This window comes from Apaloderma vittatum, unplaced genomic scaffold (assembly GCF_000703405.1).
Source record: "Apaloderma vittatum isolate BGI_N311 unplaced genomic scaffold, ASM70340v1 scaffold16160, whole genome shotgun sequence".
Lineage (NCBI taxonomy): Eukaryota > Metazoa > Chordata > Aves > Trogoniformes > Trogonidae > Apaloderma > Apaloderma vittatum.
The window spans coordinates 7,736-26,585 of NW_009694176.1; the positions used below are offsets into that span (position 1 = coordinate 7,736).

Below are 18,850 nucleotides of genomic sequence, written 5' to 3' on the forward strand. Positions count from 1 at the left end.
CCGCCTGCCCTCTCTGTGAGTTGCAGTTGGCTTTGCAGGACAGGCAGCAAATAGCAACTGACCCAACTTTACAGCTGTGTTTCTCAGCAGCTGGAGTGTTTATGCTGACTTCAGAAAAAGCTGTATCTGGCTGATTTTTCTAGCACTCCTAGGAAGCAGAAATCCATGTCTAGAGAAAGGTCCTAACTATCTTTTCTTTTTTTTCTTTTCACCCCCTCCGCCATGTCTGCAGAAACCTCTTTGCACCAGGCTACACTGAGACTCATTACAGCCAGACTGGACAAACCCAGACCATCTCTCTGACCCACACGGTGAGTGCAGAGAGCACTTTCCCTCCTGCCCCATGCAGAGGACACCAGGACAGTGGTCCCGAAAAGTGGGTGAGCTTCTTTCTCCAGAGCCTATCTTTGAGCACACAGCTCTCCGCAGCTTTAAGCTGAAGGGGAGGACAGTCTGAGTTTCTGACCGGGGAGTGTCCAGTAAGAATGCATCTCCAACCCCCAAAAAGGGGGTTGGAAAGCGTCTTACTGGTTTGCCCTAGCTCTGTTAGAAGAGCTCAAGTCAGCTACCAGCATTGCTCCCCTCTCTGTGGGTGCTGGGGAATCATTTATTCCTCACACTGCTCATCCTCTTGTTTGCAGTTTTGCCACCAGGTTGAGCACATAGCTCTCCGCAGCTTTAAGCTGAAGGGGAGGGCAGTCTGGGTTTCTGACCGGAGAGGTTCCAGTAAGAATGCATCTCCAACCTCCAGAAAGGGTGAAAGCGTCTTACTGGTTTGCCCTAGCTCTGTTAGAAGAGCTCAAGTCAGCTACCAGCATTGCTCCCCTCTCTGTGGGTGCTGGGGAATCATTTATTCCTCACACTGCTCATCCTCTTGTTTGCAGTTTTGCCCCCAGGCACTCCATGCTGGGGACATCACCAGCCTTTGGGAAAAACAGCCTGTATAAGCTGGCTCCTGTTCAATAAAACTCCCATGAGTTAGTGATCTCACGCAGACCTTGGCTGACTTTCTGCTGCAGCGGCACAAAGATGCGCATTGGTTGCAATGCAAAAATAAGAGATAAAACCCCATGAGATCATATTTCCTAATGCTGCCCCAGGGCAAGGGGAAGGGATGTGATGAATATGTTGGCGTTTCTGCCCCAAAGCTTCCTTGTCCCTGCCAGAGGCTGCCTTTGTCTTGCCAGGAACTCCCGGACAGGGACTTCCCCGATGCCTGTGGCATCACCCTCTCTGGGGCTGAAGGCATGTCCTCTGGGGCCTGACCCATGGCCAGCTGCCATCTTCGGGCAGCTCCCGTTACAGACAGAAAGCTTTGGATCGACCTTAATGCTGCAGCCGTCCAAGTTGCTTCCCTGGGGATTCAAAGCTCTTAATTTTTACTGGCAACAAGGAGCCGTTTGATGTGGCACGCCATGCATGGCAGCTGGAAAGCCAAATTTCAATGCAAGCTCACAGAGATTTAGTTACGATAGTCAACTGCCAAATGGAGTAGAAAGAGAGCAATTTCTGGAGTATTGGCAGTACTTATATGGGGCTCAGCAATGCCTAAATATAGCATGCATCCATTCCAAACCCACGTTGCCAACCCTACTCCCCTCTGCCTTCCAGGAGCATTGCTTTTACCACGGGGTCGTGCGGGGATGGGAGCGCTCCAGCGTCACGCTCAGCACGTGCCAAGGGCTGCGGTAAGTGCCTGGTGATGCCAGAGCTGCAGAAACGCCCCTGCTCAGCTCCTCAGCATGCTGCTATGTGAGCTCTGCTCTCAGCAGCCTGGTTTCTGTGTTTCTTTCAGGACAGGTAGGCTCGTTCTCAAATGCCACACAGCCAAGGGTCCTGGGAATAAAAGGGAGTGTGTTGGGTGAAATGCAGAAGTTTGGGTATCACAAGTAACCATGTTCTCCAGCCAGCTCCTAGACTTCTTCCTCCTTTGTGCTGACAATGTGGACTCGCTCCAGTGGGCTTGAGTTAAACTCACTCATTGTACAGAACACTTTCTTGTTAGCAATTCGGGGCTGTATCCTTTACAGAGATGGGGCAGGATTTGCCACGTCCTGGCCCAATATTCTACACTAATGGAGAAACCAACTCCTCCTCCCAACCGTTCACAATCGAAAAGCTTTTGTGTGCATTCTGAGGCAGTGTCTTCAGGTCTGAGCTTCCCTCTGGGTTGTCAGCCTTGCTTTCTTCCTGGGTGGTACTGGGATTGTGTGTGGTATGCATTTAAATCTCTCACTTTGGTAGTAATGGAGTCTTTGGCAGGAAAAGATGGTCTGTATCCTCAGCAGGAGTAAATGAAACATTCCGTTGTGACCAAGAAGTTGCTTTCACACCAGCTCAGAGTTTGTTTCCAAAATACCACTTGGGGGCTTTATTGATATTAGGGGTCATTTGCTCTCGAGCACTGGTTGGAGGCTGTGCTGATGGGACCGGCTCCAGCCAGGAAACATCCTGTGCCAAAGCAAACCTGAGATGTCTTCAGTGAATGTAGCACAGGCCAAAGAGCCCAGCGAGATAAACAGGACAGTGCAGCCACCTGTGGCTTGAAATAAATAATCCAAAAGCATAAGTAGTCACAGGTGTGTCTTGCTTCTGTCAGCCTGCATTTTCCTAGGCTGCAGAGGAGATAGAGATGTCGCCGTGTGCACACGTGGTGGGGTTGCACTGGCAACTCCTCGATGTTGTTTTCTCATTGCCAGGAAGGCACAGGAGCTGAGCACACACAAGTGTGTTTTCACTCTGAGACTTCACAGAGAGATGTGCTGCCTGTCAGAGCCACCCCTCTTCTAGTGTGCATCAAACACAGGTTTCCAGCTCTCCTGGTTGTAGCATGCTCATTGGGAAACTCAGAACCACATGGCTATGTGCAATTCCAAGAGAGAACCGTGTGGTTTTTTGTTGAAAAAGTCTTCACAGATTCTAGGACAGTTCTGTTAAATTTCTTCAATTGGTTGAAAAGCTTCCACTGACCCTAATGAAAAAGCTGTACTTTAAAACAAATCAGTACCTCTCAGGTTAGCATTGTTGCAGCACTTGCTGCACGTGCTCAGTTAGATAGCCCCTTAATTGAATGCCTGAGGCCCACTGAAGAGATTTTAATATATGCAAGCTCAGGGATTCCCTGCTCTGAAGTCGAAATATCCTTTTTATTAATGAACTGAATGGCCTGGTAAGGATAAGTGCCTTGACAGGGTCAGATGAGAACTCAGCAGCAGAAGAAGGATTAGTCTCTGGTTGCTGTGATAGTAATTAACGTTTCCTTTTATTGCTTCCTGTTTCAACAGAGGACTTATCGTACTGAGCAGCAATTCCAGCTATATCTTAGAGCCGGTTCCCGACAGCCCAAGCCAGCACTTGATCTACAGGTTGGAAAACCTGAGGTTGCAGAGAGGAGCCTGTGGCTTCCAGGGCACCGTGGAGGCAGCTGAAGACTGGCTCAGGGACTTCACAACAGGGATGAAACCACCCCATCAGAGGGTGAGCTGTGTTCCAACTGGGTCCATGCATGATGCTCCAAATTTTCCACCTGTTCCAAGCCCAAGGAACCTACTGTTCTCCTGGAGCATGGCTCAGAAAGTGAAATGAAGGAAAATATCTAAGAGGTTTTGTAGCAAGCTGGTTGTCTAATAGTGGCTCCAGCAGGGAGATGAATGAGTGCAGGGGACCACTGTGTAGCGTGAGGAATCTGGGTTGTAGCTGTGCATACACAGCCTTGTGCGTCCGATACAGGAACAAACGGGTGGGCTGAGCACAGGCACGTGGGCGCTTGCTTTAGTTAAACTGACTGGAGGTACTCGGTTGCTCTGAGTCAATCACAGCTGACAGTCCCTGTGTGTGATGGGTAGGGTGAATGGCCAGTGGAAAGCAAACTGGGAAAAATGACCTGTACATATCTTTTGTGAAGAGTTTCTTGGGGGATATTGGGAAAATAACCTGTGTTGCTGCTGCTTCAGGAGAAACGTGAGACTCTGCAGGCTACGAAGTACGTGGAGCTTCTGCTTGTTGCTGATTATGCAGAGGTAAGAAGAGAGATCACGTTTCTACCAACTGAGCTCTGGACCCAGAGCAAGCATCCCGCCTGCAACATCTCCTGGGGTGAGGAGTGCAGCTGGAGCTCAGGTTTCCTTTTGCCATCCCAACGGTCCTACCCCCACCAGCAGACAGGGAAAACTGTGTCCTGGTGGCTTTTGTCCTCACAGCCATGACTTCCCCGCCAACACAGTCAGCCACTGTTGGCTGGGGAAGGATGCAGGTTGTGATTTGAATGAAGGACTGGGGTAGGAGATCAGTTCTAACCTCCTAAGTTACCAGTGGTGAGCACTAGTAATTAATGGGAGAGTCTGCCTTCAGCCTAGGGTGGCTTGTGGGTTTCCAGACACAACATGGTTCTGACTCTGCAGTACACTTAATCTCTAGAGAAGATAACTGTGATTATGCTCTGGTCTGAGCTGGTAGCAGATGTATAAATAGACATTTTTAAGGCTCCAGATCATAGAATAGGGCTAGAAGAGTCAGCAATCCCATCCCCAGCCTGGACTGCAAGCCAGACATACTTACTGCCAGTGCAAACCACACAGTGTTTTGCTGACCATTTAATCTCCAGCACAGACAAGGGTCAAGCTGATCTTCCTCATAATATACAACTTGAAGCTCCAGTAGTGAAAGCCATGTAGTGCTCTGGGCTGTCATTTATTCTGAACAAAACTCAAAAGGCAGAACCTATTTTGGTTTCTCTATTAGGCTCCAGGATACCAGGGAAACGATGAGAAAACACATTATACACAGGAGCTGCCATATGTTGTTCGCCAGCTGATCAGACAGCTTCGCAGTGTCGTCGTTAACTGCCCTTATTTTACTGTTTCCCTTGCTAGAAAATCCCAGGTTTTGTCATGTGCTAAAGAAAAATGTAAACATTTTACAACTTTAATTCCTTGAAATCTAAGGAAATCTAAGTTTTCTAAAATTAATTCATTAATTCATTAATTGCCAGGTGGTTTAAATAGGCAAATTCACTAGGTGAGTGGATGTTTGCTGGATGAATTAAATGCGATGAGGCTTCGGCAGAAAATCAAACAGCTTTCTAAAATTAATTCATTAATTGCCAGGTGTTTTAAATAGGCAGATTCACTGGGTGAGTGGATGTTTGTTGGATGAATTAAATGCGATGAGGCTTCGGCAGTCTCAGCCTCAGGCGTGAAGCCATATCACCATGTATTTTACCTGGCACGTTTGTCAGTTCTTTGTCAGGTCCTGTCTGTGGGGAATCTCGTAAGTTGGGGTTGCTTCACTGTGTTAGCACCACTGCTCAAGTAACGTCGTTGGGATGAAATCTCAATATATGTATATGGGTGAGCTTATAGTCAGATGTACGGTGAAGGATAAGTTGGGGTTGCTTCACTGTGTTACTACCACTGCTCGAGTAACATCGTTGGGATGAAATCTCAGTATACATATGCGGGTGAGCTTATAGTCAGATGTACGGTGAAGGAAGGCTTTCGGGCTCCTTATTCCCAGAGTAACGTGACTACTTTTAACACATTTCAGCTCTTTCTAGTTGCCTTTGGGCTGCCTGACATGTTCCTTTCGTTCAGTTTCAGAAACATCGCTTCGACATTGGAGCAACAAGGCTTAAATTAGTGGAGGCTGCTAATTACGTGGATAAGGTGAGATCAGCTGTGCATGAACTGAGGAGAGCAAAGTCCAAACAACGAATTATGAGAATTAATTGTGCCAGAGGAAGACTGCCTTCCTGGGAGAGAGAATAATGTTTCTGCAGTTCTCCCCAGTGGATTGGGGAGTGGAGGGCATCTGACAAACAGTTCTGTTGTTGGACTTGGGGGACAGGATGGGGAAGTCTCCGTTCCTTACCTTGGAGCCAGCATAAGCACCTCTCTGTTTTAATACATCTTTGCATTAATTGTGTTACCTAAATAATGCTTTTTGACAAGGGACTAAGGTATTCGCTTCACATTGTAGAAATCTTGACAAGTAGAGCTGGAAGAAGCCTTCAGAGGTCATCCTTGCAGTGGTACCCAATGCTGCTGAAGTCAACTCTTTTGCTTTTCAGATCTTCCCCCTTCATACTCTCTTTTTCCCCTTAAACTCCTTCGCCACTCCCTTCCCCACCTCCCATCCATGAATACTTACCCTGTTTGCACTTGATGTGGGCAGCAGATTGCTTCCTTCCTCTTTTCAGGAATTTTGACATATCTAAAGAGAAACATGATGTCAGTCTTCAGTCTTTGTTTCCCTAGACTAGCTCTTTGTCATTCACTTAAATTGAAAGTTCAATGTCTCTAGTTCAACCAAGTTTAGATTTGTGAGTGGTGCACATTCCTCTCTGCAGAACTGTGGTGTAAAGTTGCAACGTATTTCTAGAATGGGCATCTTCTCTGGACATGTAGCATTTAGTTTAGGGTTTATATGCAAGATTTAAATCATGGTAAAATAAATTAGTGGTGCTCATTTTGTCATCTCTTTTCCTTCCTGTATCTTAGTTTTACAGATCCCTGAATATCCGAATTGCCTTGGTGGGGCTGGAGATCTGGAGTAACTGGAATAAGTGCGATGTAACTGAGAATCCCTACTCCACCCTGAAGTCCTTTCTGGCCTGGAGTAGCAAGGAGCGGGTGCACAGAAAACATGATAATGCTCAACTAATCACGTAAGTTTATTTCTCCTGAAAGAACAGGTTTCTGACAAGTGATTTGGGTGGATGGGAACTCAGTATGTAGGATTACATCATTCCAAAATTTAGAGTAGCATATTTATGTTGAGGCTGCTCAGCCAGCTCTGGCACCCAGAGCAGAACCGCACGTTGGGAAAAGGGGAGGTCCCAGGCTGTGCAGCTGTCTCAGTAAACACGTGTCAACATGCGTGAGCTTTATTTGTTGTGTGTATTACAAGCAGCTGCACATGATCTGTCACAGCTACATGTGCAATTTCAAGAAAATCTGAGCTACAAGCAAAACTTTTTAAGGGGAGCTAAATGCTTTGTAGAAGGCATTTGTTCCTAATTCATCCCACTGAGACAGCAGGGACATGATGCTGGGAGCTACCTGGTGGTCTGGGACTCACCCTGCTGATCTCAGTAGGGCCAGTAGCTATGGCCAGCAATGCAGATGTCATTTGAAGAAAAATTTGCAGCAACTCTTAGACCTCCTTACCTCTTGCATGGGTAATTCATCCGTCAGCAAACCGTGGTGAGTCAGAGGAGAAACCTCTAGGACTGAAATGCAGAGACACAATGCCTTTTCCCTTGTTTTGTTTGGGTTTTTTCCCTTTTACAATTACCATGTTTCGTCTTCACCTGGTCATGTCCTGAGCACAATTTCCAGAGCTCCCATTTCAGACATGCTGGCAGGGACGGTGCAGAATTCCAGCTCACCAGGCAGGGACTGAGGTTGGCTGCATCTCAAAGGTGTTATCTAGTACCCTGGCAAGTCCCTGAATCCCAGGCTGGCAAATGTCAGGCTTAGGGTAAATTAAGTATTTGCAAACTACCAAATTAAGGATCCAGAAATAGTCTTTTCTGTGCTTGTTGCAAAGATCAGCAGGACCACTTTTGGCACCAAGCCATTATAAAAAGTAGGATTGGTGGGTTGGTCCATAAAACAAAGTAGTAGTCCGAGAAAAATAGATTTTTTAGGGCTTTGTAGCTCTGCTATAATGTCCTGTAAAGATGCTAGTAAAGAAAGTGTATTCACCTGACACCATGTACACATATAAAACTGTGGACTGCAGGACGCATTTCTCTGCCTCAGTGCTATTTCATGGTCCTTCTGGGTTGATTTTAGGGGTGTGCCCTTCCAAGGTACCACAGTAGGCTTGGCTCCCGTGATGGCCATGTGCTCTGATTTCCAATCAGGAGGAGTAAACATGGTAAGTAATTGCTAATACCTAATATGATGTTTCTTGTTAGAGGTGTACAGGACAGGCACAGATAAAATGCTGATGTGCCTCTTTGACCTTGCACAGGATCACTCTGATAATGCCATTGGTGTTGCTGCTACCATTGCCCATGAGATGGGACACAATTTTGGCATGAATCATGACTCAGTGGGCTGCTGTACTACCCCTGCAGAAGATGGAGGCTGCATCATGGCTTCTGCGACTGGGTGAGTACATCTTACAGGGTCTCATGGAGAAATGCAAAGGGCTTTGTTACAAGAGCCTCGGTGGAGTAAGAGCTAGAAATACCGACTGAAGGTGGGTCTGTTGCTGCCTGCTGGAGCCAGTGCATTTATAGAGAAAATACTGCTGGGCAAACCCTGGCTCGTTTATCAGTAGCAATTTGCTAAATTCCCAGTGAGCTTAGTCCTGCCTGAGATTGCCCGTAGGTAATGTAAGGACCTGGCAGCATTTAGAAGTGGAGCTCTAAACAGTCTAGTAAAAAGGAAGATTTTCCCATCTTCTGTTCTGAGAGACTGTCTTGGAACCCATCTAACCTCTTATATCTGAGTTTGTTCTTCCCACTGTGTCCTATCTAATGATCTATGACCCCAAAGCAGGTTCAATGTATATACACACACATCCTGTAAAACCTGGACTGCTTATTGCCAGCAAGTACAGAGAATTGAGGGGTGAAAACACAGAGAACATGAGTGACCTCGGCATGTAGAGGTTTACAAGGGTTTCATTTTTGTGTTGCACCTGAGATGCATAGGTAGATAGTTGATAGGGTTTCTAAAGCATCTTGTGGAAAAGCTGATGTGTATTTGAATGTGGTAGCAAGAGGGAAAAGAGTTGCTTCAGGAAATAACTGATTTTTATTAAAAGGCAGAGTGACAGAGCTATATTTCTAAGTCAAAAGACATGAAAACAGCACAACTGCATGTTGTTTTAAAGAACACTTGGTTTCAGGGAGCCACAGAAAGTCTGTGCTTAAGAGGGAAGAAATAGCTGGCTTTGAAAGAAAGGGGAAGTGAGAGTGACTCTCAGAATCCACAGGGATTTTAGAGCTCATTTTGGATGAGGAACCATAAGATCTTCTGTATTTCAGTCACGTAACAACTTCAGATGAACCCATTCACTTAAAGCCACATTCCTCGTTTCCTCAAGGCTTCCTCCTTGGGGTTTAGCAGGTTTTAACAGAATTTGTCTGTAGATATCTTCTTTTACATGAATGATTTCCTTCAAACAAGGAAAAAACCATTTAGATGAGAAGTGAAAACGTAGTGGCACGCAAGTAAGACACGCAACATGAATGCACACATGCACGGTCATTTATAGAGTGCGTAGGTTCTGGCACTGTAGCAACAGCAATTAATAATTCATGTAACAGAAAATATTCACATCCTTCACAATGAGCCAGTAGATAGCAAAAGGAAAGATTATTTTTATGGGTTAGATTCACAAGCAGTTATTCACAGTCTGAGTGCTGGATTATCAGGTTTATTCAAGCAGTTAGGAATAAGCCGCAGGTTCAGCACTGAGCAGGTAAGGACAGCCATACTTGTCAGCTATCAGAGCTGAATGTAGCAAACCATATTTTGTGTCAATAAAGTTTTTTTTTTAAGGCCATTACAGTACTAGGCAGTGGTGCAGTGCAATTGTATCTTCAAATGTAATCCAGAAGGATCTGGTTTTGAGCAGGCACACAAAATCACAATCCACTTTAGTACAATTTCACAGATTTCAGAGAGACCCCTATGTCCTTTGTCACCTGTCAGGATTTGCATATGATCATTTTTGGTTCTCTAAACCATTGCCCAGATCTATCTTGATGTTTTATTTGTATTCAGGCACCCGTTCCCCAAGGTGTTCAACCAGTGCAATAGAAAAGAACTGGAGAAGTATCTGCAGTCTGGTGGAGGGATGTGTCTCTCCAATATGCCGGATACAAAAAAAATGTATGGTGGAAAGAAGTGTGGAAATGGTTACTTGGAAGAGGGGGAGGAGTGTGACTGTGGAGACGTGGAGGTAACAATTGTTCACATGCAACCATTTGGGGTTTAGTGGAACACAATGATTTTATTATGTATTTTGCAAATACAATTATGTAGTATGTAAACAGGTTTTGTTTGTGCAGGAGGTATGCATACCTTCCCTGTGTGTAAATCTATATGCAATGTAAATCAAGGTCATAAAGTATCATGTCAAACTAAATTCACAGTGTGTAGCACGGTGCGTCCCAAAACTCAGGGATGGTGTAACCCATGGCAGAACAGAAGTGGTGAAAACTTAATTTAAAAAAAAAAAAAAAGGTGACCTTAGATGTTGCAGTTTCACTTTACTTACAGCTTCATTCCTGATAAGGATGGGGCTTCTCTTAGCACTGCATCTCACTTCTTCTAATCCATGCTTTGACTAATAAAACGAAAGGATTCCGGAACCATCAGCCCAGACTCACCAGATGTAATGAGCACAACCCAGTGCTCCAGACAGTCCAACAGAGGATAAAGCTGTGCAGTACTGGAATTCAGCACATGCTGGGTATCATGAACATGTTGTGGAGGGAGGGCTGTTACTTTGTTTGCATGTAATTCATCATGCATGAGAATAGGGTCAGCCTCACATTTTGGTGCTCTGACACAGTCTTGTATTGAAGATCTGCCTTGTAAACTCTGCTGCATCTCACTGTCTTCCAGGAGTGCAACAACCCCTGCTGCAATGCCAGCACCTGCTCCCTGAAGCTGGGTGCTGAGTGTGCCCACGGCAGCTGCTGTCACCACTGCAAGGTGGGATCTCTGGGTTTTCCGAAGAGGGAGTAATGGTGGTGGAAGTGTGAGGCTGAAAATGGAGGGGAAATGGGAGCAAACGCAGCCAAACGTGGGGTTTGGCTCCTCACCTGCAACCTGGTCTGATCTTTAGCTACCACATTTAGCTACAACATTTAGGGATGGGATGAATCAGAATGAGTATTTCTCTCGTTTCGCTCTAGAAGAGATCTGGAAAGAGCTCTTAGAGCACTTCCTCCAGGGATTAGGCTGGATGCTGTCTTTGCTCCAAACCCTTCTTTCTGGGGTGCAGTTGAATTCCTTTAGCCCTTCCTGATGAAAGAGTAGCAAAATATATGTGTGACCACATAAACTTGTAAGCAAGGGAGACATAAATTATGAATCAGGAAAATGTCTCTGGTAGAAATGACAGGCAGACACTGAAACAAACTCCCCAAACAGGGAGGGTTTTGAGAATCGATTACACAAACATCTCAGAAATGGTTTGGGTAAATTAGATCCTGCCCTAGGGGAGAGGCAGGTGGACTGGTGTCCCCTTGAGATCCGGCAGCCTTATTTTCTGTGCATGATCTCATCAATACCTAGGGAAGGGATCCAGTCATTAATTCGATTCTACACAGCTCAGTTAATGAATTTACAGTCATTTGGATCACTGCTGACCTCAAATAAAACGAAGACAATGTGGATGAGGAGATGCATGCAAGACTTTTTTTCCTTATCTGCAGAGAGACACTGTGCAGACATGAAACCAGAAACAAGCCAAGCGATAATTCGCTTTTTTTCCCTTTGTATCTTTTTAGCTGATGTCTCCCGGAACTCTCTGCAGGGAGAGATCAGGACTCTGTGACCTCCCAGAATACTGCAGTGGCGAGTCACCCTTTTGCCCCCCCAACTCTTACCAAATTGATGGGGCTTCCTGCGATGGAGGAAAGGCCTATTGCTACAGTGGCATGTGCCTCACGTATGGAGAGCAGTGCTTGCAGCTGTGGGGGCCTGGTAAGGACACTTCTTGCAGCAAAATACGTTGTCCTTTGAGCAGGCATCCTGCTATTATTTATCCTGAGTAAGGTAGTAGTACCTTCCATACCTGTTATCAGTGGTGAAGTCTGAGGAGCTTTTTCTCCTGCCTTGCTTGCTTAGAGGAGGCAGCACAAATTTCTTGTGCTCAAACAATCCCAGAAAAAGAACATCTGAGCGGTTGGTGTGGGGTGAGGTGGGCTGCCAGGCTCTACCGGCATCAGCCATGGGAATCTTTTCCGTGCAGGAGCAAGGCCGGCACCAGACGCCTGCTTCGAGAAGGTTAATGCTGCTGGAGACATCTACGGGAACTGCGGGAAGGACATCTACGGCAACTACAGGAAGTGTGAGATGAGGTAGAAAGCAGAGTGGCAGCCAAGAGTTACTCTCTGGAGAAGATGTTTATATATATTACAAAATCATGGGCCAGGAGATAAAACTGATCCATGCTCTAGTTTCACTCCCTCCCTCTGCCTCCTGGGAAACCAGCTGTTTCCTTTTTGGACTTTGAGCCCTTACAACTGAAGCTTTAAGTTTACCGTTTTCCTTGTCTTTTGCATTTTAAAACACCTAGTCGATAATTTTTCCAAAGCAACAGAGAGGGGATTTTCAAATCTGTAAGTTTAATATAGCTTTTTAACTGAGACAAAAGCTTCTTAGTCTTACCTGTGATTGTGTTGAGGCTGGCCTACCCATGGGGACAGTGAAGTGGTGCCATCAGTACCCGTCAGCCACTGTGGGCTGAGCTAGCTCTTGAGAGGTGCTTGCTCTTTGAACAGTGACTCAACACTGCTGCCTTAATTTACATGTAGAGCCAATGCCTGCAAAACATTCAGCAAGCCAGAAATAATCACCTTAACCTTTCCTTTGAAATCAGAGATGCTAAATGTGGGAAGATCCAGTGCCAGAGCTCTGCCTCCAAACCCCTGCAGTCCAACGCGGTGGCCATAGACACAACCATCCGCACGCAGAGGACTCAGCTGAGGTGCCGAGGGACCCACGTGTACAGATCTGAGAGTGAAGAAAAGGAGATGCTGGATCCTGGCTTGGTGTTGACGGGAACAAAATGTGGGAGTCATCATGTAGGTACAGTCCTGTCTTGTAATGGCTTGGGGGAGGTTCAGGGCATCACTTTTCTATCTGGAAAGTTCTTTCTGGATATCAAGCCATTCATTTCTTACGTCTGATGCCTTTCTAGGGGATTTTTGCGTTTGTTAGAAAAATAATTTCTTAGACGATTCTGAGAAGCAATGAAAGAATACACACTGAAGGCCATACCTTAAGTCTTTTCCAGATGAAGCCAAGGGCCAGTGCTAAATTTGGGATTCACTAGTTGGTTGTGAAAATCTGAAATCGGGACACTTGAGAGCTCCTTCAGAGACTTGCCACATGAGCATGGCCAAGCTATCAACTTTTGAGCTCCTATTCCTCTTTCTCATGTGCATTAGCTGGGATTTAGGGTAGTGTTTGAATGTTTGCTTGGGAACCAGCTTAACTTCCTGACTTGTTCTGCCCAGGATATTGCTTGTATTGCCAAGGTATCTGGGACCCCACAAGTCACAAAATAACACAAGGCAGTAATATGGTACATAACCCAAAGAGCTAACGCTGAGGTTTTGAATTCTTTCTCTGCAGGTTTGCTTTGAGGGACGCTGCCAGAACACATCCATCATCTTTGATTCTGAAAGCTGTAGCAGGAAGTGTCATGGGCATGGAGTAAGTGTCTTCGTTTTCATCTCCATTTCAGACTGAAGCAGGATGGGCTGCTATTCATCTGTGGCTGGTTGTTCAGCTCAGTTCTGATACCGTGCTTAGATTCCCTCTGGACTTTTGCTTCTTGCACACTCCTTGCATGTTTGATGCATTTGCTGGTCTGTGAGTGTCCTTTTGACTTAGGATCCATCTACAGGAGGGGTATGAATTCCTATGAATGAAAAATAAGAAGGGGTAATCTTACAGAGGAAGCTTCTGGACCTAGTTTAAATTGAATAAAAATAAATAAGTCAGACTTACTGAGGAAAAACATAGTAAAAAGTCATGTTTAGAATGGTGTATTCCAAGCAGTGCTCTGCTGTGTCCCCAAGGAGTGGAAGGAAAAGGTTGATGAGAATTTTTATACCTTTTGCTGATTTTTCTAACACAAAAATCAGCATCTCTTGCCAGCCTACATTCTTTAGTAGCTGGCACTAAAGCTTCTGAGTCTTCCCACTGTAGGTCTGCAATAACAACAGGAATTGCCACTGCAACGAGGGGTGGGCCCCCCCATTTTGCAACAAGCAGGGGACAGGAGGAAGCTTGGACAGTGGTCCCCCCGTACCCGAAGGTGAGTGGGACCAACTCTGCTATGGAAGCACTTCAGAATGACTTGGGTTAGATCTGGAGGAGAGAGTTTCCCATTTAACTGACTCTATTTTCTTGTCCTCAGGCCCTTCAGTGGTCGCCATAACTCTCGCAATCCTGGCTCCCATTCTTCTTCTCATTGGAATAGTATTTTTATTCTATTATTTTAAATGCTGGAATAAATTAGCCATCTGTTCTCTAAAGAAGACCCCACAATTCAGGTAAATTGTCAGTATTATGCCTTGTCTGCTTGCATTCACCCCCTTTCGGTGTCAGGACAGAGGAGAGATTGCGAAGTCTGTGAGGAACGTAACTAAATGGGTTTGTTAGTATAGCCAGTATTTGTTTCTTGTTTTTTTTTAACTTGAGTTAAAATATAATGGAAAATACAGCAAAGAGAAAGGAGAAAACCTATCAAGGAAATAACACTCAGTCTTTTCTTCTCTCATTGTCAGTGACACCTCTGGAAATGGGCACGCAAACCCTGCCTTCAAGTTGAAAACCCCTCAGGACATTCACCCTCTTTTGGTGTCAGGACAGAGGAGAGATTGCAAAGTCTGTGAGGAACGTAACTAAATGGGTTGGTATAGCCAGTATTTGTTTCTTGCTTTTTTTAACTTGAGTTAAAATATAATGGAAAATACAGCAAAGAGAAAGGAGAAAACCTATCAAGGAAATAACACTCAGTCTTTTCTTCTCTCATTGTCAGTGACACCTCTGGAAATGGGCACGCAAACCCTGCCTTCAAGTTGAAAACCCCTCAGGAGCAGAGGAAGGTAGGGACAAGGTCACCTTTCACCTCCCTGGGCTGAGATGCAGTTACCCTACGATGTGGGATGTGGTTCCCTCTCACCCTGCAGTTAAGAAATGGTTTTATCGAAGGACGAGAACAATAGACAGGCATCACCCATGGCTGAAAGTAGGAGCTGAATGTAGTATCTATTTCTAGTGATTTCCTTAAGGGCAGGAGCTGGGATTTGACCAGGCCTGTGTGGCTGCTTGCGTCTTCTGATAGATCCTCTTCTGTCACATCCCCCTCTCAAAACTCTAGAAGTAGCAAACCCTGGGTTTGTCTGCTGCTGTCACTTATAATGCTAATGCCTGGGTTACTCTGTTCTCTTGATTCCTGTTTCTTCCTCATGATCCCAAGTTGTCCCAGTCCACCTAATCAACACCTATACAATCCATACCAGTTTTGCAGGCAATATTTTCTTCTGTATGGCTCAGAGACCTCATGCTTATCCTCAAAAGCACAGCAGAGAGGAAAACATTGGTTTGAAATACCTGTCTTCAGAGATTTGTGGATCTTTTGCACAGGTGATCGGTTTCCCTGAAATCCCATCAAAACCTGCTCCCCAGCAAGCTCCAGGGCTCCGAATAAACACGCAGCAGCCACCCGCCTTCTTCAGGAACTATGGCTGCAGTGTGGGACAGCCAGCACCGGCACAGGACGTGTCCCGGCGGACACCCCCGAGCAGGCCAGCACCTCCGGCTCCCAAACCTCCCACCTCTCAGGTACGGAGTTGTGCTGCTGTCCTGCAGCTGTGGTTTGAAGGGAAGTTTGTTCAGAGTGAGGCTGATGAAACTTCTGGTGGGGGTTACCGTGCTCCATCTCACCACAGGACAGTTACTGGTGGTTCTTCTTGCTTTGAAGTGTAGCTGGCAATGCTAGCACGTGCAGTTGCTTAATTCAAGTCCCTAAGTGCCTCTGACCTGGGCCTGAAGTCAGGTAGCTTGCATCACAAAGCAGCATTTGTTTTACCAAGATCATCTAATGTTTTTTTACCTGCAAGACAAAGAGATAATTTGTCAGGAGCAAAATAAAAAATTTTCACTACGCAAGCCTAGCATAGCTCTTCTTAGCATTTGCATGTATTTTATCTCCTGGAAACAAGCCCTTCTGAGATTACCAGTCTGTGATAAGTCTGTACTGAGTACAGGATCTCCATTCCTTGGGATGATCCCTCAGGCATATCTTGCATTTGGCCACTGCTTTCCTAAGCCTCGGGAGCCTCAGACAAATTTTGATGTGGAGCTGAAATGCGACCTTTAGCGTATTGCATAGGAAACTTTAGACTTAACCCAGACTGATCCCATCTTATGCGAGCATCCTAGCCACGAGGTTATTTTGAGGGTTATAAGGAAAGAGTATTGATGTAATTCTTTTGCTGGCAGTTTTGTTCTAAGCTTAGTACAGACCCCACATTCTTATGGGAAGGATGACAAATCACTTGGACTTAAACCCATTTCTCCAGAGTATTTCCCTACTAGCTGTATTAGGTTAGGGCCAGCAAAGAAGCAAAGGGCTCAGATACTGAGGATGGCAGGAGACTGGCTCCCAGGCAGTGTCTCTCTCTGAAGGATGTAGAGGAAAACAAACCCAAGACATTTTAGTGAATGAGATTTGTTTCTAGCTCCATTGTTGCTGTGAACAGCTGGCACTTCAGAAAAACAAAAGCAGGAAGCTGACTGTAGTCAATAAGAAATAGGTGTCCTTCCTCGCTGGTTGTTGACAAATTCCCCACAATCTCCATTGTGCTCCCTCCCCAATGCCTCCAGTCTCTTTATTTCAGTCAGACCTACTAGTTGGAACAGTTTTCGTAGGATTTCCAAAAGAAACTTTGTCATTTCTGAGTTGGAGGAGAGAGACAAGATGCAAAAGGTACAGGGGAAAAAATTAATTTCAGTGTTTGCTAGTGTCAGTGTCCTTCCTAGATGTTTGCAGTATCTGCCAAATTCGCTCTCCTGCTATTCCTGTAGGAGTTCTTTGGACCCAGCAATCGGTGGGATTTAGTCTGCCTTATCCTTCCTGCAGTCACAAGACAAGGTCCTCGGGGAGCAAGAGATCCCCTAATATCAGCTGATGCAGCCATCGAGCATTGCATTTATGCATAGTCTAAGGACACTGCAGGGGTTTTGGGTGCCCTCCAAGTTGTGAGTGCAGCTGTGTTTATTAAATCAACACCTGTAAGCCAGCGACTAAGCACAAAGACTAAGCAACAGCAGGCAGTTAGCTCTTGTGTGGGGAACTTCTCCCCAGGGGCATGCTTTACACTGAAATTCATTAGACAAATGGAAAATATAATGCTCTGAGTATCCTATTAGAAACAGCTGTGCACACAAACAAAGTAATAACTGATGGTAGGTGGGTGCAGGGCTGCGTGTGTTTGTGTGGGCACACGTATGTATGTGTATGTAGGGCTTACAAGCATTGTATGGGCAATTGTGTAGCGAGTATACGTGTGTGAAACTTGCCGCTAACTAATCATCTGCATAATACAATCAGCTGTAGGAGCAGCCATCTCTGCTCCCTTCTTGCTTCAGAGAGGGAGAGGTCTTGCAGACATGGTCTTACCCGTGTGCCTTTAGTCCTTTGTCTCAGGCAGGGATGCTAAAGGCTGAGTTGTGACGGGAGCTCTTGCCCAGTCTGTAAGGTTTCTCCTGTTTTTTGTCATGCAGCCGTTAGGCTATAATATCCCTGAAGCTAGCTCCAAACCAGAGACACTGAGGTGTGCAGCTGCATACCCAGCCTGCTGTCACAGACCTACAAAAACCAAAACAAAACACGAGAGGTCTGAAGGATGTGTGACCGTACCCAGAAGTTCAGTCGGTGTAAAATAAATGCAAATATTGTCTCTGTTTTCAGACTGGGCACCTGTCCAGGCTGAGAATTCAAACTATTTATTTCCTCCATAGGATATTTCTAGGCCCCGGCCACCCCAAAGAGCTTTGCCAGCTGATCCTGTCCCAGCCAGACCTAGAGCCTGCCCGGGGAACAGCCCCACCATGTCGCTGCCTCCTGCTCCCCCCAGGACCCCAGGACGGCTCCAGCCTGCAGCACAGGTAGGGACTGAGTGCAGTGATGGGGAGCACAGCTGCATCCCCTCACCACTGGGCAAAAAAAAGTAACTTTCCACACACCACCTCCAGCTTGCAATATGCTCGAGTCCAGGTGTGAAAAATGGAGAAAACTGCATGAATATCATTGTGCTCCTGGAGGAAGAGTTCCCATACGATGCATTAGGGTGTAAATGCGTGTGAATGGAGACAGGCTTCCCCTGGCCAGCTGTTACATCAGCTCTGGGAGAAGGAGAGGGCAGCGTTCGCTCTTTCATCAATGCTCACTCCTCTGTTTTCCGTCTCACCCAGAGTTCTGGTGTCAGGACGGCTGGAGCAGTGAATATCCTGAAAGTGGGACAGCCAGGCACCCATGGGCAATCCTGAAGCCGTCTGCTCCTGGCCTGCTCTGACCGTCACAGGGGACTGGCTGCCCTTCACCGCCCGCACACAGCCACAGACGGCGTCTTGGTTCCTCTCCTTTAACCTCACCTGCTTTCTATGGGACTGAACAAGCTGCAGTCAGGCCTGGCAGGATTGCATCCAGGAACTGCACTGGTACATGCCAAGCTGGACTCAGTGCTCTTTGCTGATAGCGTTTTCCATGTAGGGATAAGTTGTTTATACGGTATTTAAATATTATTGTGCAATATCCAATGCAGGGATGGGGTGCTGGGGGTTTCACGTGTTTTTAATCAGTTATTTAAGTGTTACCAGGGAGAACAAGCTGTGAGTGCAGGTGCTGGCTGGCCCTGATATGCTTTCATGTGAGACCCAGCCCTGTTGGCTTCCTCAGCCCAGCCACGCAGCTGCGGGAGCATACGTTGGTGCTATACAGAAACCGCTGCCTCTTGGGAGAGCAGAAGGCAGCCAGTGATAACTTTCTTCACCTTTTTCTCAGTTTACAGTAAGTGGCAAGTGGGGCCACAACAGGGAGCAAACCATGGAAATATTCCTGGTTAAAGTAATTTATGGGT

At 46.1% G+C, this 18,850-nt stretch overlaps 1 protein-coding gene across 1 annotated transcript; it reads left to right on the top strand.

The window, feature by feature from the left end:
- Window positions 1–232: 232 nt before the first annotated feature.
- ADAM19 (ADAM metallopeptidase domain 19) lies at window positions 233–18,260 on the top strand (the record flags this gene model as incomplete). Its single annotated transcript, XM_009866740.1, has 20 exons — window positions 233–311; window positions 1,612–1,688; window positions 3,285–3,477; window positions 3,954–4,019; window positions 5,592–5,663; window positions 6,498–6,664; window positions 7,797–7,881; window positions 7,978–8,117; window positions 9,744–9,921; window positions 10,590–10,679; window positions 11,480–11,675; window positions 11,944–12,052; window positions 12,574–12,778; window positions 13,332–13,412; window positions 13,911–14,019; window positions 14,122–14,257; window positions 14,746–14,812; window positions 15,354–15,551; window positions 17,733–17,879; window positions 18,186–18,260. Coding segments are annotated over 20 exons (2,470 nt in total), but the record flags the coding sequence as incomplete, so codon positions are not given.
- Window positions 18,261–18,850: the final 590 nt, after the last annotated feature.